Source organism: Malaclemys terrapin, chromosome 8, assembly GCF_027887155.1.
Source record: "Malaclemys terrapin pileata isolate rMalTer1 chromosome 8, rMalTer1.hap1, whole genome shotgun sequence".
In the NCBI taxonomy this organism is placed as follows: domain Eukaryota; kingdom Metazoa; phylum Chordata; order Testudines; family Emydidae; genus Malaclemys; species Malaclemys terrapin.
In genome coordinates, this window is record NC_071512.1 from 89,078,897 (window position 1) to 89,105,271 (window position 26,375).

General features: G+C 41.2%; 1 protein-coding gene across 1 annotated transcript; it reads left to right on the plus strand.

Annotated features, from left to right (window-relative positions):
* The first annotated feature begins 3,956 nt into the window (after positions 1-3,956).
* ZRANB2 (zinc finger RANBP2-type containing 2) lies at positions 3,957-25,271 on the plus strand. The gene is made up of 10 exons (XM_054036535.1): positions 3,957-4,180; positions 5,467-5,519; positions 5,629-5,737; positions 7,055-7,137; positions 9,686-9,762; positions 10,900-11,037; positions 16,660-16,832; positions 19,858-19,944; positions 22,618-22,782; positions 23,329-25,271. The coding sequence occupies exons 1-10, from the start codon at positions 4,125-4,127 to the stop codon at positions 23,390-23,392; spliced, it is 1,005 nt and encodes a 334-aa protein (XP_053892510.1). The 5' UTR covers positions 3,957-4,124; the 3' UTR covers positions 23,393-25,271.
* Positions 25,272-26,375: the final 1,104 nt, after the last annotated feature.

Consider the following 26,375-nt stretch of genomic DNA (forward strand, 5'->3'; position numbering starts at 1 on the left):
GGGTTCTCAAGATCTTGACCTATTAATCTGTTCCTGCAAGGTGAAAGGAGGGGGCCTGCCCTAGTAGAATTGCCAGCGTTTACCAAGGATCTTCCTATGCCTTCAGGAAACTCCCAAGAACAGATTAGATCTGTTCACCCCTGTGAGGACATGGATACAGCCCTCTGCTCAAAGCAGTACCCAAGCAGTATTTTCCAAAACAAATTATTTTCTTTATTCAATGTAACCAATCTTTCCTAATACAATTAATCTAAACATAAATCCCTTAGCACAGGTATACAAGATAAAGTACTCAATACTGTAATGTTATACAGTTGGAATGGCTTAAGTGATTATGTTCTGCACATGGTGATCGGTCATATGCAGGACACTGGCAGTAATCTTAATAAACTCTAAATTTTATACATAGTAACAAACACACACACCACAAACACTCATCTTTATTATCTTAAGTATGCAGATTTTTAACCCTATTTCTATTCTATAACTTATACTATAGCTAGCATGCTTATTCTCTGTAGGCTTCTCTCCCTCCGTTCTGTTAGGGTCCTTCCGCTCTGTCCCAACAGCACTGCTGCTGTTGCTGTCACCCTGCAGTTGCTTCTGCTGCTTCTGATTCCTTCATTCTTTAGGTTTCTTCTGATTTTATTTGGTTCTCCTTCTTCTCTTGACTTGACTGACTTTTACCTGCTTGCTTTCTGTCTTTTATACAATTATTGGCCTATTCTGATTGGCTTCTCAATCCTATCATTAGTGTGACGTTGTGCAGTCTATATGGTTTTATGCTCTCTGTATGTGTGTATATATATCTCCTCATTATATGTTCCATTCTATATGCATCCGAAGAAGTGGGCTGTAGTCCACGAAAGCTTATGCTCTAATAAATTTGTTAGTCTCTAAGGTGCCACAAGTACTCCTGTTCTTCTTTTTGCGGATACAGACTAACACGGCTGTTACTCTGAAACAAGTCAATATAATGTAACTGAGATAGTTTTAGAGAAAATACGGTAATAAGTGAATGTAAGTAACTGGGATATGCCTCATGCAAAAGGTCTCTTTTAAGGTATCATTCCAAAGCTTATAATCTACTGAATGTGATCATCTGATTTGTATAAATGTACCACTCTTGTATCTAAAACTAGAAATATAAAATGTAACTCTGAGGGCCTATTGTAATTGTGTAAAGTGTGGACCATTAATGATGGTTTGGAATCTTGATGACTCCCATTGTCTGCAGATGGCTGTATTTACCTGTGAGTCTTCCTGTATATGTGTGTGCTGGCAAGTGAGTAATGAAGTCTTGCAGTGACATGTGATCATGTCACCTGAACTGGAATCCATCTTTAACCTGGTGCTTTTCCAGTGAGGGGGGGTGGAAACCCAGAGAGACAAAGAGTTCCCGCCTTATGCAAAAGATATATAAAGGGGGGAAGAGAACAGAGAAGAGGAGAAGCCATCATGAAGAATCCCCTAGCTACCACCTGAGCTGCAACAAGAGCTGTACCAGGGGAAAGAATTGTGCCCAGGCCTGGAAGGTGTCCAGTCTGAGAAAAACTTACTGAAACATCTCTGAGGGTGAGATTATCTGTATTTAGTTTGATTAGGCATAGATTTGCGCATTTTATTTTATTTTGCTTGGTGACTTACTTTGTTCTGTCTGTTACTACTTTGAACCACTTAAATCCTACTGTCTGTATTTAATAAAATCACTTTTTATTTAGTAATTTACTCAGAGTATGTATTAATACCTGGGGGAGCAAACAACTGTGCATATCTCTCTATCAGTGTTATAGAGGGCGAACAATTTATGAGTTTGCCCTGCATAAGCTTTATGCAGGGTAAAACGGATTTATTTGGGTTTAGACCCCATTGGGAGTTGGGCATCTGAGTGCTAAAGACAAGCACGCTACTGCGAGCTGTTTTCAGGTAAACTTGCAGCTTTGGGACAAGTGATTCAGACCCTGGGTCTGTGTCTGGAGCCAGACGGGAGTGTCTGGCTCAGCAAGACAGGGTGCTGGAGTCCTGAGCTGGCAGGGAAAACAGGAGCAGGGGTAGTCTTTGCACATCTGGTGGCAGCTCCCAAGGGGGTTTCTGTGATCCAACCCGTCACAATTAGCATATCCATCCTCCAATCATCTTTAACCCCTTGCTGATTGGTCCATACTTATAGACCAATCACAACTGCAAAATCTAGCTGTCAATCAAAGCTGTTACACAAGTTTTAGTATTACAGGATGTTTACTATTATGGGATGGTGACCCTCACCTAGTTTTGGACTGAGTATGCGTGACTCACCCCTCTCTGCAGTGTTGGAATGACCTTTACCTAACCTTGGTCCACATCTGCCTACCAACACACTAGTTATAGGCTAACCTGCTTAAATTGCCAATTCACTGACCTTGGCTGTGTGCCAACGTTGTACACACACTTATATTACCAAACTTTAAAATATAAACCATCACCTATTTCTTTAGTATATGCTTAATTGTTAACTTATGCTCCTTAATGTTATGGTCTACCACTGCCACCTCATTTCTTACCAATTTAGTTACTTTTATTTCAGTTCTTCCCCTATTTTCAGTCAGTGGTGACAAAGCAATGTTCTCAGTGCTGTGCTTAATGAAACAAACTAGAGCAGCTCAAGATCTGTTCGGATCAATTTGGCCTAACAAAACAAAGGCTGAGAGGAGATATGATTGCTCTCTACCAATACATCAGAGGGATACATACCAGTGAGGGAGGGGAGTTATTTAAGTTAAGCATCAATGTTGACACAAGAACAAATGGAAGTAAACTGACCAGCAGCAAGTTTAGGCTTGAAATTGGATGAAGATTTCTAACCACCAGAGGATTAAAATTCTGGAGCAGCCTTTCAAGGGGAGCAGTGTAGGCAAGAAAAACCTAACTGGTTTCCAGACTGAGCTTGATAAATTTATAGAGAATGGTATGATGTGATTGCCCACAATAGCATGTGGCCGATCTGCAACTGCTAGTAGGAAATAACACCAACAGCTGAAGATGAGACACTAGATGGGGAGGGCTCTGAGATACTACAATGAATTCTTTCCTAGGTGTCTTCTGGTGGGTCTTGCCAACATGCTCAGGGTCTAACTGATCACCATATTTAGGATCAGAAAGGAATCTTCCCCCAGGACAGATTGGCAGAGACCCTAAGTGGGGTTTGTTTTTCTTCCCCTTCCTCTGCAGCATGGCAGGGGCAGCAGGTTTGTATAATTTTTGGTGGTGCCCAAAAGGGGTCCAAGTCCAGCCAAGCAGCAGTGAAGATCCAGTGACACCAGTTCATGCTACCTGAGGATCTGGCCCAGACACTTTGGCTCTGGTTACACTACAGAAACTTTCATAAAAATGTCTACTGTTGCCGTCACCAGTCCAATTACAGCACTGTTAGCAGTGCTGGGATCCCTGGGCAAGATGGGCTGTGGCCATGGTTGCTGTATGCATCTCCATATCATGTAGCACTGCTCCCAGCACCGGCCAGCATGTCTGATCTCAGCCTTTCTCTCCCTCTCCCTAGGGTGACCATACGTCCAGTTTTGGCAGGGACAGTTCCTTTTTTAAGCCTTGTCCTGGCGGTCCTGACTTTTTTTTTCAAAAGGAGGCATTTGTCTGGTTTGCTCCTGCGTGCCACCGGAGAGGCAATAGCCTCGTGGGGGGGGCAGGGAGCACCTCGGAGTCCCGTTTTCTCTTTGGGAAATACGGTCACCCACCCCTCCCTCTCGCTCTCTCCTGCTCCCCCCACACCCCTCCCCTTTCCCCGCCCCGCCCTCCTCTACACTCTCCCTTTGCTTCCCTCCGCCCCTTCTCATTCCAACCCTCAGCCCCGCCCCGCCCCGCTCCCTCCGATGGGGTCCTCCGGCCCCTAGGGGGAACTCTCCGCGCCACCTCCCCTTCCCGGCCGGGCAGGGTGTCTGTCCCAATGCCTGATTACAAGCCGCGCCAAACAGCTGCCCTTCGGCGCGTTTCCTGGGGCAGGGCCGGGCCCTGTGCGCGGCGACACGGTGGTGGCTGATAGCGGGAAACAGGCGCTACGAGGCAGCCCCATCCGACGCAGGACCCCGGTCCTACTGCGCCGCGCCGCTTGGCTCTGGACGCGGTGGGCCAAGATGTCGACGAAGAATTTCCGAGTCAGCGACGGGGACTGGATCTGCCCGGACAAGAAGTGAGGGGGGCCCGGGAGCCCCATGGACGGGGGGTGCGGACCGCGGGCCGCCCTGGACGGGGAGCGGGGCCCCAGGGCCCCCGGGGGCGGGGTTCGGGGGAGCTCAAGGTCCTCAGTTTTCTTCGTACAGGGCACAGGAGGCGCCGTGTGCGGGGCTGTTACTTGTCCGGGGGCCATAGGCCGCTGGGGAACGGATGGATGGTGGGGCAGGTCCCCGGCGGGAATCTCTGCTGCCTCAGGCTGGTTTAGTGGCGCCCGACATATGAATAACGCCCTTTATAGCAGCGTCCTTCAACTCAAAGGCCTCCCCGCCCGGGGGGCTCAACTAATCTGCTGGCTGCACCCCAGGGTCACTTCGCTCTCGGGGCGGTGACACGATGGCAGCTCTGCACCACACACCGCAAAGAAAGCGAATGGGCCCTGATCCCGCAGCGTGTTCTGCGTGGGTGCACCCAGGCCCGTGTGCCGCCTCAGAGCCCGGTCGCTGTCGGTAGGGCTCTGTAGGTGCAGGGGTGTGCCCAAGCAGAAACACCGCAGAATCAGAGCCGTAAACTGGAAAATGACATGGCTGTAGGAGTACAGGGTACTTAAGATCTGCAATGAAACCTAACAGTCCTTCAATCTTATTTATAATTCTTCCCTTAGGTTCCAGTATGTTTGAGAAAACATTTAATAAGAAAAGTTAAATATTTACCCAGGGTGCTTTATTAAATACAAAATATTTGCCAACTTTTGCCGAGTGTTTACAGTTAATGAAGGGCAGGGCTTTGGAGCTGTGCTCCGGCTCCGCTCCAGCTCCAGGCAAAAATCTGCCTTTCCACGGCTCCGGAGCTGCTCTGCGCTCCAGCTCTGTGCTCTGCTCCAAAGTCCTGAATGAAGGGCCTAGTGCTATTACTGTGAAGCAGTAGAATCTTGACAAAATAAAATTGCCAGTGGCCTTTGTTTTTTTTGCTGGTCTGAAATGTGTATTTGTACAACAAAAGGAAAACTAACCACCCTGTTACAAACAGCTAATTTATTTCCGAGGTTAGAAAACAAAAAGTCACTGTTAAAGTTTCTTTGAGTTTCTATAGCAGTTTTATTTTAGCTACAAAAATTAAACTATCAACATTAAAATCATTCAAGCTGGGAAAATGTCGTGATTCATTTTGCAAAACAAAGAAAACTTTATAGGATTTTTCATCTTTAAAACATTTTCCAAATATTAATTGCGATCATCTTTATCCTCTCCCCATTTTAAAAAAAACTGTTAATTGCCATTAATAAGAATATATTTCTTTTTTCAGGTGTGGAAATGTTAATTTTGCTAGAAGAACCAGCTGTAACAGATGTGGTCGAGGTGACTATCTTTCCAGTTTAGATTTCCCTTCTCTCATATTCCCCCCAAAAGAATGAAATGTTCAATCTAAGAAACTTTTTGAAAATTATTTTGTTGAATCTGTTTTCAGAAAAAACAACTGAAGCCAAAATGATGAAAGCTGGAGGGACTGAAATAGGGAAGACGCTTGCTGAAAAGAGCCGTGGCCTGTTCAGTGCTAATGATTGGCAATGTAAAACGTATGTTGGTTTTTAAACTTTAATATTATTCCTGCCATAAACATTTTTAATTGACTAAAAGGTCATGTATCTTGGATATTTAACTCGGTCAGAATCAATGTGGCTTTTAGTGAGTAGGCAAGAGAAATTGGGACCTCCTTTTTTTTTTTAATACTTTTTAAAATCGGTTTGTATGTTTTCACATTAGATTAATTTTCATTTAGTTTTTTTCTGGACAACAAATATTTAATCAATATGTCAATATGACTTTGGACAGACAGGATGGTCTTTTGATTATAGCACAGGATTGGAAGTGTGTATTCCATTCCTGATCTGAGTGAAAAACTTCCTGTGTGACTGTAGGTTACTTCACAGCACAGGCTAATGTGTGTGTGGATCTTTTAAAAAAAGAGATGGGGGTAGGAGAATAAAACTTCATAGTGACTTTGTGAAGTTTCAAAAGGTGCGAAAGAAGGGCAAAGTACAGCGAAATTATGTTTTTCCACAAACGCCACATGTGAATACTTGTATTGTTTGAAACTTTTATGGAAACAGATTTTTTTTTTAATACCCTGATTTTACGAAGAGCCTCATATCTCCTGAGACCCTCTTTATTTTGATTTATGAATTCAGTCTTTGTTAATCTACATAAAATTTCCAATCTCTGAAACCTGTACTTATTAGAATATTTTTCCATCTCTAGAAAATGCTAATAGAATTCTAGTTGACGTTTCTATTTCAACTTTACAACTTGCACTTGCCCCTGTGTTCCTACAGATTGCATCCATGTGCTCCTATTTTTCACCCTCTAATTCTTGTCCTTTTCCCACTATTTTCCAATCTTCTTCTGTTTTCTTCCATCTCTACTGCCTTTTTTAAATAAGCCAAGCACCTTTCCCCAATATATATAGAACCCTTGAAAAAAAGTGACAGGTAAAAATGACTTTTGTACAGTTATAATGTGAAAGTTCCTTTTATGCCCAAATATATGCCATTTTATTAGTATAATATGATATAGATATGTGCATGTATATGCATTTTAAGCTTGATCATAGCTGTGCCTCTCTTGGGGCTGACTGCTTGACTCATGCATGTGATCCTTATGCGGGCAGAATTCCTATAGACTTCTCTGGGAGTTGTGTGTACATAAGTACTGCAAGAGTGGGCCCTGATGATGTTACAATTACCTATTTGTTTAGGAGTGAATTTAAACCACAGCTAATCAATATCAATTGATTTCATTCTTTTCTGGAGCATGTTGCCTAATTCCCAAGCTCTTTAACTTGAAATAAAATGTTGCATCTTTACACTTACTTTCTTTTCCCTCCCCTACTAAAGTTGTGGCAATGTGAACTGGGCCAGGAGATCAGAGTGTAATATGTGTAATACTCCAAAGTATGCAAAACTGGAGGAAAGGACAGGTAAGATAAATTTGCTTTTTTAAATATTCAGTTCTTTTCATAAACTTTAGAAATCATAACATAACTTAAATCAAGTGGTCATTTTTAATAGGCATAGCAATGCTACCTAGTCTTCCTCTTGCATATCCCATCCTTGTAAGTCTATATACGTGCTAAGTATTACTAGTATGTAAAGTACAAGTGTGATAGTGGTTCACCTCAGGAAATCCTCTAAGGTCATTCACTTTAAACCACTTTCTCAGTTTTCATGAAGATACAGTATTAAAACAAATTCTTAAATAAATTTCCAACAGATTATGTTTAAGCTCAGGAAATGTTATTTTTGAATTTCTGATATGTAACCATAGAGTCCATCTACACTAGACTTATAAGTCAGTAGTAGGTTACAGTCATGTTTTGGATATAATAAAGTCCCATCTGCATTACAAAACGGAACCATATTATAACTAGGTCAGGGTTGCAGCCATGTTGTAACTGGAACTGATTGGGTTGTAATTGTGTAGACGAGCCCAATAAGTATTACATGGTCAGGGAATTGATCTGTTTTAGTATTCTGTCACTTCTAAAATTAGAAGCACAGAACTTAATTTATTCCTCATAGAGAAAAGTACAAAATACAGTTTTCTATTTCTTCCACAATTCTATTAGTTTATTTTTAGGAATAAATAGAATAAACAGTCATGTTGACCAGTCGTATATATTGAATGTACATGTAGCACAGTGCATTTTTATTACTTACAAATAACTATAAATTATAGCTGAAATTAAAGTTGAAAATTAAAATAAGTAGTTCTGAGCTCCCAGCAGATATTCAGAAATGGTGAAATATGTTGGGGACTCTAAACAGTTGAACAAAGTACATGTTGGGTTTGTGTGTTGCTACCTTGTAGAAAACATTCACTGTAGAAGCCATTCTGATCAGGTCTGGGAAGAGAAGAATGGCTCACTAATGTCTTTTTTACTAAGGATACTTGAATGAAAGGATCTCTGTTTTAAAAGTTCATTTTTTTGTGTGTGCTAATTATTCCTCCTTTGTAGTCATTATTCTCCTTTTTGCGGGGCTATATTTGGCTGCATTAGTGATATTTGTTGTGTCAAAATATCTACTAGGATTTCAAATGGCAAGAACAGTTATTTTGGAAATGGCACGAGCAATGAAGAATGAGGAGTTTAATGGAAGTTCAAGTTTGTTATGATAGTTGGGTATATACCATCGAAGGGTTTAATGGAAAAACATGATTTTAGTCAAAGGAATACCGTGCCGTGGCAGGTAAATAGTATAATGGCTAACGAGGGTCAGGCTGGAGAATCTTGCCTACATGCTCGGGGTTTTACTGATCGCCATATTTGGGGTCGGGAAGGAATTTTCCTCCAGGGTAGATTGGCAGAGGCCCTGGAGGTTTTTCGCCTTCCTCCGCAGCATGGGGCAGGGATCGCTAGCAGGAGGATCCAATCTCTCTGCCAATGGAAGTCTCTAAGCCACAGGATTTGGGGACTTCAACAGCAGATTCAAGGGAAAGGGTAGGGACGGCTTTGTGGCCTCCATCATGCAGGGGGTCAGACCAGATGATCATATTGGTCCCTTCTGACCTTAAAGTCTATGAGTCTATGAGGGGCAATTTTAATGTGTTTGCTAGCAGTCATTTCAAATGGAATGTGATAAATTATGTGATAAATAACCTTAAGGCTTCACTTTATAAAATATTTCCTGTATGCAACAAAAAGCAGTAACAATATTGTGCTTGAAGCAGAAATGTGCTTGTAGCAGAAATTGTGCTTGAAGCAGAAATGTCAACTCGGTGATATTCCCTTTTCCTCTGCTTTCCTTCTGAAATCACCCTATAAATGTAGGGTTAAACAAAATGTGCAAAAAAAATGTTTTTTTGGGGACTAGATTATCTCCCATGCCAAATTTGCTTGGCAAATCTATAGAGTGTCAGGGAGTCTGTTTCAGCTTCTTGATTCTCAAGCCCACTCTTGATTGTATTCAACTTAAAACTGCTAGCAAGGAGTATTAAATTCCACTTCTGCGTTATGGGCTATAATGGACCCTACATCATGGAAGTATGGCAGTGGTGTAACAGAGCCCTCTCTGCTCTGACATGCCCTGTGGGTCAGAAGGAGAGGCAGGGTCTGGCTGCAGCCCAGATGCTTCAGCAGGGTGTTCTCCTAACCAAGAGGGATTCTCTGCTGGACATTTGCAGCCTGATTATGTCTCCTTTGTGACACTTGGCCCTTAATTAGCTAAACAGTCGCAGTGGGATGTATTTCTTTAATTTAGCAAAGGTTACCTCAGTTTCTCAAATAGATATGTAAAAACTATTTTTGATACACTTGTGTGAGAACAATTCAATGTCTACTTCCCTTCAGATTGCATAACATTCCTGGTATAGGTTTCATGATAGCTTATACATCTAGAAACATCTTCTATTGGATTTTAATCAGATGTAGCATAATAAAAGTATTTACCAAAGACTTTGTATTTAGTGTAATTGAATTTACACAATATAAGAGGTTATCTAGTACATTCTTATTTTACAATTTGCAGGATATGGAGGAGGTTTTAATGAAAGAGAGAATGTTGAGTATATAGAACGTGAAGAATCAGATGGGGAGTATGATGAGGTAAGATTATGTATAATTATTACATTGGAGGAACATAAGTTAAAGTGAAGAGATTTGTGTTAAGAGCACATATCTGGCAGGGACGCCTGGCTTGAGAAACTAACCCATGGTATATCTACGCTGCAAGCACTACAATGGACACAGCTGCAGTTATGCCATTGTGGCATAGACACTTCCTGCAGCGATGGAATGGGGTTTTCTGTTGCTGTAGTAATCCACCCCCTCGAGATGCTAGGGTCCACAGAAGAATTGTTTCATTGACCTAGCTGCTATCAATAGTGGGGTTCAAGCTTTGACCTAGCTGCAACTACCTTAGGTTGATTTAACTACATCCCTCTGTGCATGAAATTTTTCACAGCCTGAGTGATGTAGCTACATCGACCTAAGTTTTAGGCGTAGACCAAGCCTCAGCCACCCAGGCTGTATAAATCTTCTAAATTATGGCTTTTGCCAATTCATATGTGAAGCAGAATTGGTGTTGAATCGGGAAAGTTGTGGGGGTAAACTTCTAAAAATGAGTTAAAATTTAAATTGGTAAGAGTTAACTGTGGTTTATGTTTCATTAGTTTAACTGCTTACAAGATCTGCTTTAGATTTCCTATGCTATTTTCTTTAGAGTGCTCATACTGCTTCCCAAATATACTGAAGTCTTTGTAAAGCACATACTGTTTGATTGCATCCACATTTTTGATGAATTTATCAGAATATAGACATTGTGATATGTCTTTCATTTTAGATCTACAGTAGGTTTTTGCTGAGTACTTTTTGGTCATTCAACTAAGATTTCATGGTAGAAATTTGCCTTCTCTGTCTCCACACATAGCAATATATTTTTTTATTTGTAATTAAAGCAGGGCTTTGGAGCTGTGCTCCGGCTCCAGGCAAAAACCTGCAGCTCCACTGCTCCGGAGCTGCTCCGCGCTCCAGGTCCGGGCTCCACTCCAAAGCCCTGAATTAAAGTTGTTTTTTACTATTTTTCACTTTTTCCCACGAGTCTTACAAAAGTCTTAGTTCATTATAGTCTTTTCATGTTAGCTAGTAGGCGGCTGCTTGTTTAATATACTGTAATTAGTATTACTTGTGTTGGAGTGGGCGGAAACAAAGCATGTGTCACTCACATTATTTATTTGCAATTAGTTTGGTCGCAAAAAGAAAAAATACAGAGGGAAGCCAGTTGGGCCTGCATCTATCCTGAAGGAAGTAGAAGATAAGGAATCTGAAGGAGAAGAAGAGGAGGATGAGGATGAAGATCTTTCCAAGTATAAATTGGATGAGGTAAAATAATTCTTGTTCTTTGTTACTGCTAACGTACTATGTTCTTACTAAGTGAGATTGGCCTTAATTCTTAGCTGCTTGTAAATCAGTATTGTTATACAATACATAAGTTATAAGTAAGAATGATACACTCTCCTAACCTCTGTATGCGTATTGGAGTGGGATATGTGTGTATTGGAAGAATGCATGAGCTAAGGAGTGTTTGTCAGCCTGAACTCTGTATTTGTTGCTTTGAATGACTGCAGTCAGAATCTTATCACTTAAACTTACATTTATATTTTAACTTTGGGAACAGAATTAATCATTGTAAGAAATATATGTTTATATAGGCTGTCTTAATAGGTAGATCCAGTAGATTATGGTGAAAATGCACACTAACATCTTTTTGAATTACCTACTGCTGCACTATTTCTGATGTTTTCAAAATATCTAAAACAAATGTCAACATGGACTAGATATGTTCCAGATGTCTTCTGTTAAATGATGCTGGCTTTATTTTTAGCTATAAAATTGAAATAAATATCCTCCTGATCTGCAGTTTTGTTTTTAATACATAGTGATTGTTAAATATTAGTTGTTCCTTTTAGGCCATGATCATGAAAAGACTTGTGCACATGTTTACTTTTACACATTGACCAACAAAATCAGTGGGACTTCTCAGAGTGTAAAGTTAAGTATGTGAGGAATTTGCAGAATTAGACCTAAGTTTGGTAATGGGATAGACTTCCTCTGAGCCTGAGACTTCTGCCAGACATCTGTCCAAAATAAAGCTGTGGCCTGGTCTACACTACGACTTTAATTCGGATTTATCAGCTTTAATTCGAATTAACCCTGTAACCGTCCACACAACGACGCCATTTAATTTGATGTAAAGGGCCCTTTAAATCGATTTCTGTACTCCACCCCAACGAGCGGAGTAGCGCCAAAATCGATTTTAGCGATTCGAATTAGGGTTAGTGTGGCCGCAATTCGATGGTATTGGCCTCCGGGAGCTATCCCACAGTGCATCATTGTGACCGCTCTGGACAGCAATCCGAACTCGGATGCACTGGCCAGGTAGACAGGAAAAGCCCCGCGAACATTTGAACTTCATTTCCTGTTTGCCCAGCGTGGAGAGCACAGGTGACCACAGATACCTCATCAGCACAGGTAACCATGCAGGCTGATAATCGAAAAAGAGCACCAGCATGGACCGTGAGGGAGGTACTGGATCTGATCGCTGTATGGGGAGAGGATTCAGTGCTTGCAGAACTTCGTTCTAAAAGACGAAATGCAAAAACTTTTGAAAAAATTTCCAAGGGCATGATGGAGAGAAGCACAATAGGGACTCTGAGCAGTGCCGCGTGAAGGTCAAGGAGCTCAGACAAGCCTATCAAAAAACAAAGGAGGCAAACGGTCGCTCCGGGTCAGAGCCGCGGACATGCCGCTACTACGCCGAGTTTCTAGGGGGGGCTGCCACCACTACCCCACCTTTGTTCGTGGATTCTGGGTCGGGATAGTCTCGACGCCTGAGGATTCTGCCGATGGGGTAGAGGAGGAGGAGGAGGAGGAGGATGAGCTTGCAGAGAGCACACAGCACTCCATTCTCCCCAACAGCCAGGATCTTTTTATCACCCTGACTGAAGTACCCTCCCAAGCCTCCCAAGCCAGTACCCAAGACTCTGACCCCATGGAAGGGACCTCAGGTGAGTTTACCTTTTAAAATATAAAACTTGTTTTAAAAGCAAACGTTTTTTTAATGATTACTTTGCCTGACTTTGCATTCGCGGTCAGTTCAGCTACTGGAAAACTCTGTAGCTACTGGAAAAGTCTGTTAACGTGTATGGGGATGAGCGGAAATCCTCCAGGGACATCTCCATGAAGCTCTCCTGGAGGTACTCCGAAAGCCTTGCCAGAAGGTTTCTGGGCAGTGCATCCTTATTCCCTCCTCCATGGTAGGACACTTGACCACGCCATGCTTGCAGCAAGTAATCTGGTATCATTGCCTGACAAAGCCTGGCAGCGTATGGTCCCGGTGTTTGCTGGCATTCAAGCAACATCCGTTCTTTATCTTGTTGTGTAATCCTCAGGAGAGTGATATCACTCCTGGTAACCTGGTTGAAATACGGGAACTTAATTAAGGGGACAGAGGTGGCCGTTCCTACTGGGCTGTTTGCCTGTGGCGGAAAATAAATCCTTCCCTGCAGTTAGCCAAGCGCAGATGGGAAATTGGCCCTGAGTTTTTCGCGTTTGGCTAGCAGGGATCTTCCCTGTTAGCAGCCACGCGGTTGGCGGAGGTTACCGTGTTCATCCCAGAGAATTCATGGCGAGGGGGGGGGGGTCGGCGGCGGGGGGGGGGTAGTTTGGTGCCTGCAGGGATCTTCCCTGATACCAGCCACGCGGTGGGGGGAGGGGTACCGTGATCATCCCAGAGAATTCATGGCGAGGGGGGGGGGGGGTTAGTTTGTTTTCTGGTGCTGCTGAATGTTAACAGAAAAACCGCAGCACTCTACTTGCCTGAAGGGGCCCAGACAAGCCCCACCACACTGACCCCCCCCCCCCCCCCCCCCCCCCCCCCCCCCCCCCCCCAACTGGCTGAGATTGGCCAGGCTTCTGCAGCACTCTACAAGCTATGCTTGGTATGTGGGAAAGCACGGCGCAGAAGCTTACCATGGCCGCATGCAAGCCGAATTCTGTTGCCAGACCTGTGATCTCTAGCAGCAAAGCCACAGGCACTCAGCATTAAGAGGCAAAATGCGACCTTGCACAGAAATCACATGTGCTATGTAATGTGAACAGTGTTGGTCACCGTGAAAGAGTATAAGCATTGTTCTGCAAAATGTAGCTTTTAAAACAATTCTCTCTTTTTTCCCCTCCCTACAGCAGCTGCAAATTCCTCAAGCCTCCCTCCTCCATCCCGAAGGTTATCACAGATAAGGCGTCGTAAGAAGAAGACGCGGAGGACATGTTTTCTGAAATTATGCAATCCAGCAGGAGTGACAGAGCTCATCTGAATGAGTGGAAGGAAACAGTTTTCAAAGTATAGGAAAGAAGTCAGTGAACGTGAGGAGAGGAGGGACCAACGTGAGGAGAGGAGGGACGATCGAGATGCGAGATGGCGGCAGGAAGACCAGAGGATGAAGGATGCAACGCTGGGGCTGCTCCGGCGTCTGGTGGAGGTTCAGGAACGGCTGCTGGAAAACAGACTGCCGCTTCAGCCCCTGTTCCACCCTCCCCCCTCCCCATGTTCCGTATCCTCCTCACCCAGACGTGTAAGAACGTGGGGGGGGAGGCTCCGTACACCTTCCCATTCCACCCCAGTAGACAGCCAAGCAAAAGGCTGTCATTTTTTTAACCTTTTCTTTGTGGCTTTTTCCTTCCCAGCAATCCTCCTCCCAAATACCACCCGGGTTCCCTCCCTCTTTTTCTAATCTATTAATAAAGAATAAATGATTTTTAAATGATAGTGACTTTATTTGGTTTGAAAGAAAGATGGGGGAAGGGGCAGGGTGGGTTCCTTACAGAAAATCAGTCAGTAAAGGGGGAGGGTTTTCATGAAGGAGAAACAAACAGATATTTCACACGGTAGCCTGGCCAGCCATGAAACTGGTTTTCAAAGCTTCTCTGATGCACAGCGCTTCATGGTGTGATCTTCTAATCGCCCTGGTGTCTGGCTGCAGCCAGGCGATTTGCCTCAGCCTCCCACCCCGCCATAAAGGTCTCCCCCTTACTTTCACAGAGATTGTGGAGCACACAGCAAGCAGAAATAACAATGGGGAGATTTCTTTGGCTGAGGTCAGAGCGAGTCAATAATGAACGCCAGCGACCTTTTAAACGGCCAAATGCACATTCTACCACCATTCTGCACTTGCTTAGCCTGTAGTTAAACAGCTCCTGACTCCTGTCCAGGCTGCCTGTGTATGGCTTCATAAGCCATGGCATTAAGGGGTAGGCTGGGTCCCCAAGAATAACTATGGGCATTTCAACATCCCCAACGGTTATTTTCTGGTCCGGAAAGTAAGTCCCTTGCTGCAGCCCTTTAAACAGAGTAGTGTTCCTGAAGACGCGAGCGTCATGAACCCTTCCCGCCCAGCCCGCGTTGATGTTGGTGAAACGTCCCTTGTGATCCACAAGTGCTTGCAGCACCATTGAAAAGTACCCCTTGCGGTTTATGTACTCGGTGGCTTGGTGCTCCGGTGCCAAGATAGGGATATGGGTTCCGTCTATTGCCCCACCACAGTTAGGGAATCCCATTGCAGCAAAACCATCACTATAGCCTGCACATTTCCCAGAGTCACTAACTTTCATAGCAGCACCTGAGTGATTGCTTTGGCTACTTGCATCACAGCAGCCCCCGCAGTAGATTTGCCCACTCCAAATTGATTCCCGACTGACCGGTAGCTGTCTGGCGTTGCAAGCTTCCACAGGGCTATCGCCACGCGCTTCTCAACTGTGAGGGCTGCTCTCATCTTGGTATTCTGGCGTTTCAGGGCAGGGGACAGCAAGTCACAAAGTTCCATGAAAGTGCCCTTACGCATGCGAAAGTTCCGCAGCCACTGGGAATCGTCCCAGACCTGCAACACTATGCGGTCCCACCAGTCTGTGCTTGTTTCCCTTGCCCAGAATCGGCGTTCCATGGATAGAATCTGCCCCATTAACAACATGATCTCCAAAGCACCGGGGCCTGTGGTTTCACTGAATTCTGTGTCCGTGTCCTCATCATGCTTGTCGCTGCGCTGCCGCCGCCGCTGCCTCCTCTCCTCGTTTTTCTGGTCCTGGCTGAGCATAAACTCCACGAGAACGCGCGAGGTGTTTGCAATATTCATGAGTGCTGTCTTGACCTCAGCAGGCTCCATGCTTGCCGTGGTATGGAGTCTGCAGTGTTCACCCACCCAGGAAAAAAGGCGCGAAAATGGTTGTCTGCCGTCCGTTGCTTTCATGCAGGGAGGGAGGGAGGGCGGAAGTGAGGCTGTACCCAGAACCACCTGCGACGATGTTTTTTGTCCCATCAGGCACTGGGATCTTAACCCACAATCCCAATGGGCGCGGGAGACTGCGGGAACTATGGGATAGCTATGGAATTGCTACCCACAGTGCAACGGTACAGAAATCGACGCTAGCCCCGGTACTTGGACGCACACCACCGAATTACTGTGCTAGTGTGGCCGCACTCATTTCGACTTTATACAACCTGTTTCTCAAATCCGAATTATCTAAATTCGGATTAATCCCGTAGTGTAGACATACCCTTAGTCTCATTTTTTTAAGACAGTCACTGAACTGTAATACAAATGCTGGTATTATAATTCACTAACTAACTTTTTAATTATTTAGTCATTCTGCAGATTTTTGAGGATCACTTTTTTCAGTCCTATTTTATTGCTGTTTCTGAAATTATTTTTATGTAGCTATTTGATTTTTAACAAGCTGCACTCAATGCTTGAGATTTTTTTGTTATCTTAACAAAAGAGAACTAAAAAAATGGATTTGTAACGATTGGCATAAGCTCCAAATAAAGTACAGAACAAGAGCAAGTAAAAACTACTACTCCAAATGAAAACAGTCTAAAATGTAATCCTGCTTTCTGCATATTTTCTTCATATTTAAGTCTCCACACCTAACTAACAGTCTACATTTTTTCAGGATGAGGATGAAGATGAGGCTGATCTCTCAAAGTATAATCTTGATGCCAGTGAGGAAGAAGATGCTAATAAGAAAAAGAAAACCAACAGGCGCAGTCGCTCTAAATCTCGATCTTCCCATTCACAATCTTCATCGCGCTCATCCTCCCACTCAAGCTCAAGGTCTAGGTCAAGGTAAACGGGTACAGGTCAAGGGTAACGCCAGGCAAAATGTCAGTATCTAACTTCTTTATTTACATCTTTTTTTCTTGATTGACTTATAGTTTCAGTTAATAATGTGACAGTTTTATATATTCAGTTTACACAGGTAGATTACATTTTTATAGTGGCCTTTTGTAGCGCCACAGTTTTAAAAGTAAGGGCTTCTTTTAGTTTGTCACTTTGCTTTCAGTGAGTTAATGTTTCAGCTGTATCTGTAACCAATATGGCTTATAAAAACAGGAAAGCTAGTATGTTTTCAGAACTAATTGTAGTCCTTTTGGCTTGCTATTGAGTAGTCGCATTTAATGTTAGATGCTTTTTTGGAAGTACTGAGGATTGTTGGGAGAAAAGTAGATAAACTGGGAGGCGGGAATAGTAAAGTAGGAGGTAATGCAATCAGAGCAGATAAAGTAGAAGGCCACTATTGGAAAATGCCTTGAAGGTGAAGATGATAAACTTGAGTTTCATGTGGTAGAAAAGGGGAAGTCAATGGAGGGATTAAGATGATTATGATGTGGTTAGAGCATCAGGCAAGGAAGATGATCTTAACTGAGTTAAAGAGTTTGCAGGGTTTACATGGGTCTCAGTGAGGCCAGATAAAAGCTCTAATTTGCACATTTAACGAGAACACAGAAAAGCTTATTCTCAAATCAGTAGTGAACCAACCATTTAATAAACATTTTATTAGTTGGTTAAAAAAAATCGCTTTTTTAAGCTCCTTAATACTAACAAATGTAAGATTAACACATAGATATCTAACTAGTAGTAGTATAGCTAAGAATTAGTTATTGTAGGAGGAAGCTTATAATTTGACCATAATAAATTGCTGAAGTTAAAACTTGGTGAATAGCCTCTTGATTTAGGAGAATTTGCCCCTGCAGAAAAATCCATTAGGATGGTCTCAAGTTCTTGGAGTAAAAAAAAAACCAAAACACTTTTTTACACTTAAACTGCTTCTCTCTTTAAAATATCAGCTATTTTGCCAGACTTTAAGGTAAGTGAGGCAGTTTGCTTTTGTCTCTGAAGTGGCCAGGATTTCAAATGTGTGAAAATTAGCTTTCCTTTTTCATTTTTGTTAGAATGTGTATATTAAATGTTTTACTTGGCCTACATGACAGCACATTACCCCTGCACCTTCCATCAAAACTCATTTGCTAAGTGCACCATCCTTGCCTGACTTTTTTGAACCCTCTACTGAATTCCCCTTTTCCACTTCATAAAGTTTCTTCTATACAGAATGCTCTCCATGAACAGATCCATAGGTCACTATCCTTTCCTTGAAATGCCTCCATAAGGCCCACATAGGCTAGAGTGCCCGCAAGAAGCGAACCAAATATTATTGGCAGAGCTGATTGGCACTTGCCAATTTGTTTATCAAAAAACACATTTTGATAGTACACCTCTACCCCAATATAACACTGTCCTTGGGAGCCAAAAAATCTTACCGCGTTATAGGTGAAACTGCGTTATATATATATGCTTTGATCTGTCGGAGCGTGCAGCCCCCTCCCCCCTCCGAACGTTATATCCGAATTCGTGTTATATCAGGTCGTGTTATATCAGGGTAGAGGTGTACGTTTCATCTCTCTTCTTCCTCCCTTCATCTTAGAGTCTGAGCTCTTTGAGGCAGGGACTGTGTCATCCTGTGTGAACTGCACCCACTGCATGGGAGCTACTGGAATGCAAATAAGATTATCTGTCATATTTTTAAAAAAAATAATAGAAACTACAGTCAGCTCAGATGAAGGGTCAAACATAAATTCACAACCCTCAAAGTTGATGAAAAGTAGTTTAATTTATTTTGTGTTTCCTGGGATTTCCCAGTTTTGGGTGGAATCTTGTCACGGATACTTCAATACATATTCACAACATTGGGCTGAGTCTTCATTTAATTAAACATAAATGTGTGTTCAAAGGGTTTTGAATTCTACATGAAGTTTTTGTTTTTGTTTTTTAGAAACCTAAATCTTATCTTGCTAAAAATAAAAGTGCAGGCTATTCTTGTTCTGCATAATATGATGAAATAGAGACATTGGTAACAATATTTATTGGGAGTTATGGAGTTAATTTAGCAAATAGAGCCAGAAAAGGTTACTAAAATTTGATATGCCATGTCTTCTCTTCAAAATAATTACAATTATACCAGACTTGTAGTACTGTACTCTTGCGGCTTGCATTTTAAGGAGACACCATCAATTTGAAAATTGCATTAATTTAAAAAGTTACAAGTAATGCCTGAGGTTTCCGTAAATTAGCAAAAAAATTTACTCTTGTGTGTGCATTGTGCCTTTTATACAGAGGAAACAATGAGACGATTATAGGCAGTTTCACACTTGCTGAAAAGAGCCTTCTAAATATCAACAAGTGAATAACAAATCTTGACACTTTTTAAATTTGTTTAAGAAATGTTCATGATAGTGTATTTGGAGTACTATATCAGATACTAGGACTCCTAATTTAATACACTTCTAAAAATCCAAGCTGATGGTGTCCCATTAAGGTGCAAATTACAAGATTTGGGTTGGATTCATGAAATAGTTAAAGGGTAAGCAATCATTTTATTAACGTTACCAAATAACTGCTACCCTACTTTGTCTGCTGTCACAATTTAACTAATAGTTCTAATGACAACTTTAAATGTCTTAATAGGAAGCCATTAATAAAAACCTTAACTTATATATTGGAAATTCTTACTAGAATTATCTATCGTTGAAAGTAAATAAATAACTTCAATGTACAATCTGGCAAAATTTTAAAGACCAAATTGTCTTTCATGAATCTGGGCCCAAGTACTTTAATGTATGATAAATAGCTGCATCTGCATATTGTTAAAAACAAATTATGAAAGAAAATGAATATTAATTTTTGAAAAGTTCCAAATATTAACTAGTATTTCAGATGCTCGTATGCATTGATCAAAATTCTAGATGTAATTTTACAATCATCATGTCTCATAAGGCTGTTTAAGTATTGGAAAAAATCCTCCATGTTGTTTCAGGTCCCATTCAAGAAGCTCTTCCAGTTCCAGATCAAGATCTCGTTCCACTTCCAGAGAACATTCTAGATCTCGTGGGTCGAAATCAAGGTGAATGAGGTAGCTTTCTCTCTGCTTTGCAGAGAGAAATTAAAAGGGTAGCAGAACTGATTGCTTGTTTGTTTCTCTAAAAAACTATTTTGACTTAACTCATTTTCAGCGTGGAAGTCAGTTGTTTCCAGGTCCAGTGTTCCAAGGAGTTACCACTATTAAATGAAATAATTATTCTTGAAAATGCAAGTTTGTTTTTTTTTGAGAGACTATTTTTAAAAGTCTGGTCTAAAGTTAGGCAAGTGGATAACCCTATGTCTGCAATATGTCAAAGCAAGAGAATCTGAATGCATATTTTTGCTTAAAATAATTCTTGCAACTTTATTTACTGTTTCCTCTGGCACTTAAGTGTGAAATATTAGAAAATGTGCTATACTCTTATTTTGTATATGTTGGTAATGTATGTGATCCCCATTAGACAAAACTGTTGAAATTTTATTGTAAACATGGGGGAAATACGTGAAATCACTGATCAGTTACTCATGTAAGTAACCCACTGAAGTCTGAGATTACTCACATGTGGTCAAGGCAAGCAAGACTTGGTCCAGATTTTCTGGATATACTCATTAAAGATGATTTAGCTGGTCTTTTTGTATCGCAATTATTGAACTGTGCATGGCAGCCAAAGCTAGCAAGTAGTCCTTGTGATGAGTTCACTGAGGCTTCCTGTTGACAGAAGTTTTTGCAGTAGACTGCAAATCCACCTCTTTTTTCCATTCCTGGAGAGGGCCCCTATGGTGTGAAACAAGTGGGGCAGGGCATCTAAAATTAGTTTTGCATCCCTTGTGTAGCACAAACCTCTTGAGTATCCTCATGTAAGGGGTGGAGTATAAGCAGGAATTCCATTATCTCCTAAAGAGAGAACCGTTGAATGCTCCATGCAGCCTCTATGGGTATCTTACAGCAGCATGTGAACTCCCCTCCCCACCTCTCCGACCACAGTATAAATAGTGTAGATAGTGAATACTTGGAAAAATAAAGATACACCTGACACTCATAGTACATACTCTACACAGCTCTCTACACACCAAAGCATTGCCTCCCCATCTACGCTGTTGTTTTTAGCAGTGTAGTGTAGGGAAAGACTTGGGCAGTGAGCTCTGCTGCTGGAACTTTCCTCCCCTGCTGGGGAAGACTCCAACAGTGGACTGAGAGGCTCCAGCAACTCCCTGTAGTAGGGGAAAGGCTCCAGCACCAGGGAGCTGCTGGAGTCTTGCCCCACCACAGTGAAAGACTTTGGGAGGAGGGAAAGGCTGTGGCAGGGGGAAGGCAGTGGAGAAAGGTTCCCACTGCCTCCCCCATGCCAGAGCCTTTCACTGCCCCATGTGGATGCATCCTGCTTTTCACTGTGGCATGGAGCTACACTTACCCTACATGCTGCAGCCAGTGGTGTGCAGTGTGGCTGTATCTTATGAAACGGTTCTTTAGCTGCTCGGAGGGAAGGATTACTCCCTTATTCCACTCATTTGCCCAATGCCCATATTGGCTATATTTGTCCTGGGCATTAGTCTGAATTTTAGCCTAGTGAGAATTGCAACTGGTATAAAGTTAAGTAATAAAAGACAAAACAAATTATTATTTGACATCCCATTGATACTGAAGCAACAAGTTCAGAACAAGTTATTTTTAGGGTACAAAATTGGTTTAAAAACGGGATTTCAGACCTCCCTGTCTATTAAATTGCTTAACATTTGTGAGTACTTTATTATTTACAATGAAGATTGTGAAACATTTCTGCAGGTTTGATATCTGAAAAAGTACTGTCACCAAATCCTCTTTGTCTGGTGGATTTAACATTGGGCTTGGAAATAGAATTTAGGACCTCCTGACTTCATCACCTTTTCAAATCCACAAATATGATTTTTTTCCCCACAAGAAAGTAGCTCATTTTTGTAAACATAAATGACGAAATGCCATGCAAGGTATTTTGCTAACATTTTTAGTTTATTAAAATTACTTCAGTTTAGCAGAAATCTTGCAAACTCAAATAGGCGAATTTGGGTGGGGGGAATGGCCATTTTTGAAATTTCTTCCAATTTTAGTAATTTTTTTCATAGATTCATAGATTCTAGGACAGGAAGGTACCTCAAGAGGTCATCGAGTCCAGTTCCCTGCTGCATGGCAGGACCAAATACTGTCTAGACCATCCCTGATAGACATTTATCTAACCTATTCTTAAATATCTCCAAAGATGGAGATTTAGGCAGTTTATTTTTGAAGTAACCTTGGTTTAATGATCCACAATGGAATATGAGTGAAACATGATTTTAAATAGCTTATGTTAAATCTGTAGTTCTCCTACCTCTCACTTTATGGACTATACTACTTAGCACGAGTATAGTCGTCTTGTAGGCTGTCTCTCATCCTAATCTCCTGCAATATGTTTAACAAAAAAGCTTAATTCTGGAGAACACTGGGAAAAAGCTCCCAAACCCCTGGTCAACAATACCATATTTCAAAAGCGTTACTTGAAAAATAAGTATTTTTATTGTTAAGGTAGAAGTTCTTATTGACTGTTAACTAAGAAGTAAGTATTAAAATATCCACAAATACATTTTGTAACGTGGCAAATTTTGTATTGAATGTTCTTTGATCTGAACTCTGTAGTAGACTTTTGCTGTCTTCTTTGTATTATGCACAAATTAAATCAAATTTATTTCTTAATCAATAAAGATCCAGCTCCAGGTCGCACAGGGGGTCTTCAACCCCAAGAAAAAGATCTTACTCAAGCTCTCGTTCATCATCTTCCCCTGAGAGAGGCAAGAAGCGGAGTCGCTCTAGATCTTCTTCGCCCGGTGATCGCAAAAAAAGACGATCGAGATCACGGTCACCCGAAAGGTTTGGGTTTATGTAGAATAAGAATGGGTGCATTTAAAATGTCTGTAATACACTTTGTGAAGAAATGAAATGAACTGGGAAAGGATTGAATTTTATCAGTTATTCATTTTGGTATTTAAAAATAGGTTTTCTGCCCTCCCTCTCCCAATTACCATGCTGTTTTTTAAAACAAATGTTTTAAAACATCAAAAAAAAATCTTTCTTTGCAAAATCTCCTGTTAGGAGCATGTTCCATAGAAAAAGACCTAGATAACCATTGTTTCAGTGTTTGAAGGGGCTACTGTACTCCGTTGCTTGATTAATTTTCATAAATGAATACCGTGACATCAAGGAATTGTAAATTTAATATGAAGTGTGGTAAATTTAATACTAAAAAGTATAATACATTAGTGAGCCTAAACAAAAGGTTTCAGATTATTTACATGTTCAGTTTATATACTAGCCCATCAAATAAATTAACTATTAACTTCTAACTATTGTGGGTGTGAGTGATCAAATTAATTTGAACTTATTTCTTTGCATGCTTTCTCTGTTTGTATCTTACAGACGCCGCAGGTCATCATCTGGATCTTCCCATTCTGGTTCCCGTACAAGTTCTAAAAAGAAATAATGTATTAAAGTTCACATTTAAAAAAAAAAAAAAATCCAGTCCAGTGCATGAGGCATATTTTTAAGAAGTTGGTGTCTTATTTGGTCAGAAGTGCTAAATCTGCTAGTAGAAGTGCATGTTTGTCCTTGCTTTCTGGGAAACTGCAGCTTTATTCATTCATTAAACAAAAAGTAAGGTAGCATTTTAAGCCATAAATTTTCCAGAGTAGGTGTGTACTTTTCATTATTCCATTTATCTCCTCAGATGTTGCATTTTTGTATTGTTAAGCAATGTATAATTGGGCCCATGTATTTTAGTACTACCACATGGTTGGTTTGTTTTTTAATTTTTAGAGCTCCAACCAACTACATTATTTACCATTCCCTGAGCTGTGAATGGAGACAGGTTGATCTGTGTAGCCCCACCCTCCAAAAGCAAGCTGCCTGCACATAACAGCTCCTGAGCTTCTTTGATGCACTTTTGCTAGGACCATAGGAAATTACTACAATTCTAAGGCTAAAGTATCCCATACGGGGAGGTTTTAGGCCAGGCTTCCAATTTTTCTGTATTTAAACAAAAGTTGTGATGAGTGGCAGTTCTCTCACATTTAGTGCAGATGTCTGATTCCCACACCCAGTAATAGGTTCTGTAATGGGTGAGTGAGACTTCCCCTCTCCCAGCTTGAAGGCTTTTTGGATCATTAAGCACTCTCTTCTCCATAGCTGAGGTCTGTCTCAAAGCTGTAAGTCTCTATGGAGATTTAGCCTATTTGATCCTGTCTCAGCCAAGGAAAAGCTTGTTTTCTGCAGTAGGTTGCTGGGTGCAATTTAGTTTCCATATGTATGAAGTCTGTGATCCTCTCTTAGAAAGGGGACAGTCTTGTATGGACTTTTAATGCTAAAATCAACATTATGTAGCTACTTTTGAAGTGATGGGGACTTTATGAAACTAGTTTCTTTGGAGTTACAGTACAGGGTTGAAGCCTCTGCAAGCCACCTGTCAAAGATTAATTTGGGCTGGAGAGAGCTATTGTTTTCCACAGTAAATTTTACTTGTGGTAGATAAACTGCATAAGAAGCTCTCCGGAAATACACACAAATCTGTGCTTCTAAATAAATGTGATCAAAGATCATCACTGTCTCCCTAAACTTTATAAAATTTATGGCTTAAAATGCTTTATGAAATTTGTTTTACTAGCAATATCACATTAAAGCCTGGTCATTCTTGAGCTCCGTTTGGTTAAGAAAGATTTGTGTTAACAGTTATCTTCAGTGGCATCACAAGGTAAGTATGTTAAGGGAAAATAATGTTTTTTAAAACAAAAAAGCAATATATCTGTAATTATTTGAGTACTAAAACTTTCAACATCTTTGGTAGTTGCTTTTGTAAAATGAACTTCACAAGACAAACGGAGCAAAATTACATTCTGCTTTTCTTTTTTTTTTTAAATGACTTTTTAAGTTCCTTTTGGACTGATTTGACAGAGCAAAATGTTTTTGTTGTAGAAATATTTTGATAATCTTTTTGCAGAAAAAATTGCCCTGCAACAACTTCTTTATCACTTTCTTTTATATCTGATTTCCTTGCTAAATGTAGTTTAGATTGCACAAGAACAGTTAGTCTCTTTTAACTGTGCCTCTGACTTCAGGAAAGTCTACCTACTAAATTGTAAAAATCAGATCTATTAGAAGATATGTTATCTTTTGGTTTATTCTTGTGCTTTGTATTAAAATTGTTGCTGTATTTAGATAAAAGTTTTTAAATTTAGCAAATGGTAGGCTACAGACAACTCTGAGGAAAATTATGGTTTCATTTGGCTTAGATAAAATGTACTAGGTCATTTAATGAAGAAATGATTCTGCAGACAAATGTAAATAAAGCCTGTGAGTCAATTATACAATGAGTGTTTCTGTTTAGACATGTAGAACAAATCTTTCTGTCTGCTGGCTTTCTTTAAACTTTCTGCAATGCTAAGCCTTTTTATTCTGTTTAAAATATCTGTGATGTAAGAAGAACTAGCAACTTAAAGGCAAAAGCAGTTAATCCAATCCCAGCATGTCTCGTAAAATACAAGTAATACCCATTCTTATTGAATAACTGAATCAAAAAAAACATTGGGCTGTAGATCAGAATCAGGCCCTGTGACTAACTGGGACTGTTCTTACTGTGGTCTTTGAATGCTGACAGGGCAGTGTGGCTAGGATAGTCTGCATTGGGGGATGAGAGACTGACCGATGGAGAATACTTGAGCATGTAACATGAGAACCCAGGAAGGGGTTAGAGGCCAGGTGACACCTTTGCCCGGGGAAACTGAACAAAGGCTGTGGTAGGTGTCGCTGAAGGGAGAGTTTCAGGAGCTGGCTGGGAGGCAGACGGGGCTCTGACCTCACAAGAGGGCTGGGGTGCCCTGGGACCCCAAGATGGACCTAACTGAGGGGGGTCCTGTTGTCTGTTTCTGCAAGACCTGTCTTGGACTGTATTCCTGTCATCTAAATAAACCTTCTGCTTTACTGGCTGGCTGAGAGTCATGGTGAATCGCAGGAAGCTGGGGGTCTTGTGTCCCCCCCACACTCCATGACAGGCCCGCTTTGTGTAAAACATAGATTAATTTTAGGGCTTGTTTCAGGAAAAAGAAATCAACTTCCGTAGCCTAATATTGTAATTTGACTACAGTAAAATATTGTCCCATGGCCTTCTGCTTGGCCTTGCACACTTCCTAAGTAAAGACCTTCATATTTGGATTACAAATACCAGCTATAGAGTAAATGTTGGAATTTCTACAGACCTCTTTTAAACCTGGAAATATTAACCCAGATGAAGGGAAACTGCTCTGGTTAGGAATAAAAGAAATGTCTTCATGGAAATACATGATACTGCCTTTCAAAAACATGAAGTAAAACTGAATAAAAACAGACCAGTCTAGTTTCATTATCCAAACTGAGTGAAAATGGAAAATGCAAACCATGAATGTAAAAGATGACGAGTAACTGATTTTTTTTTTTTA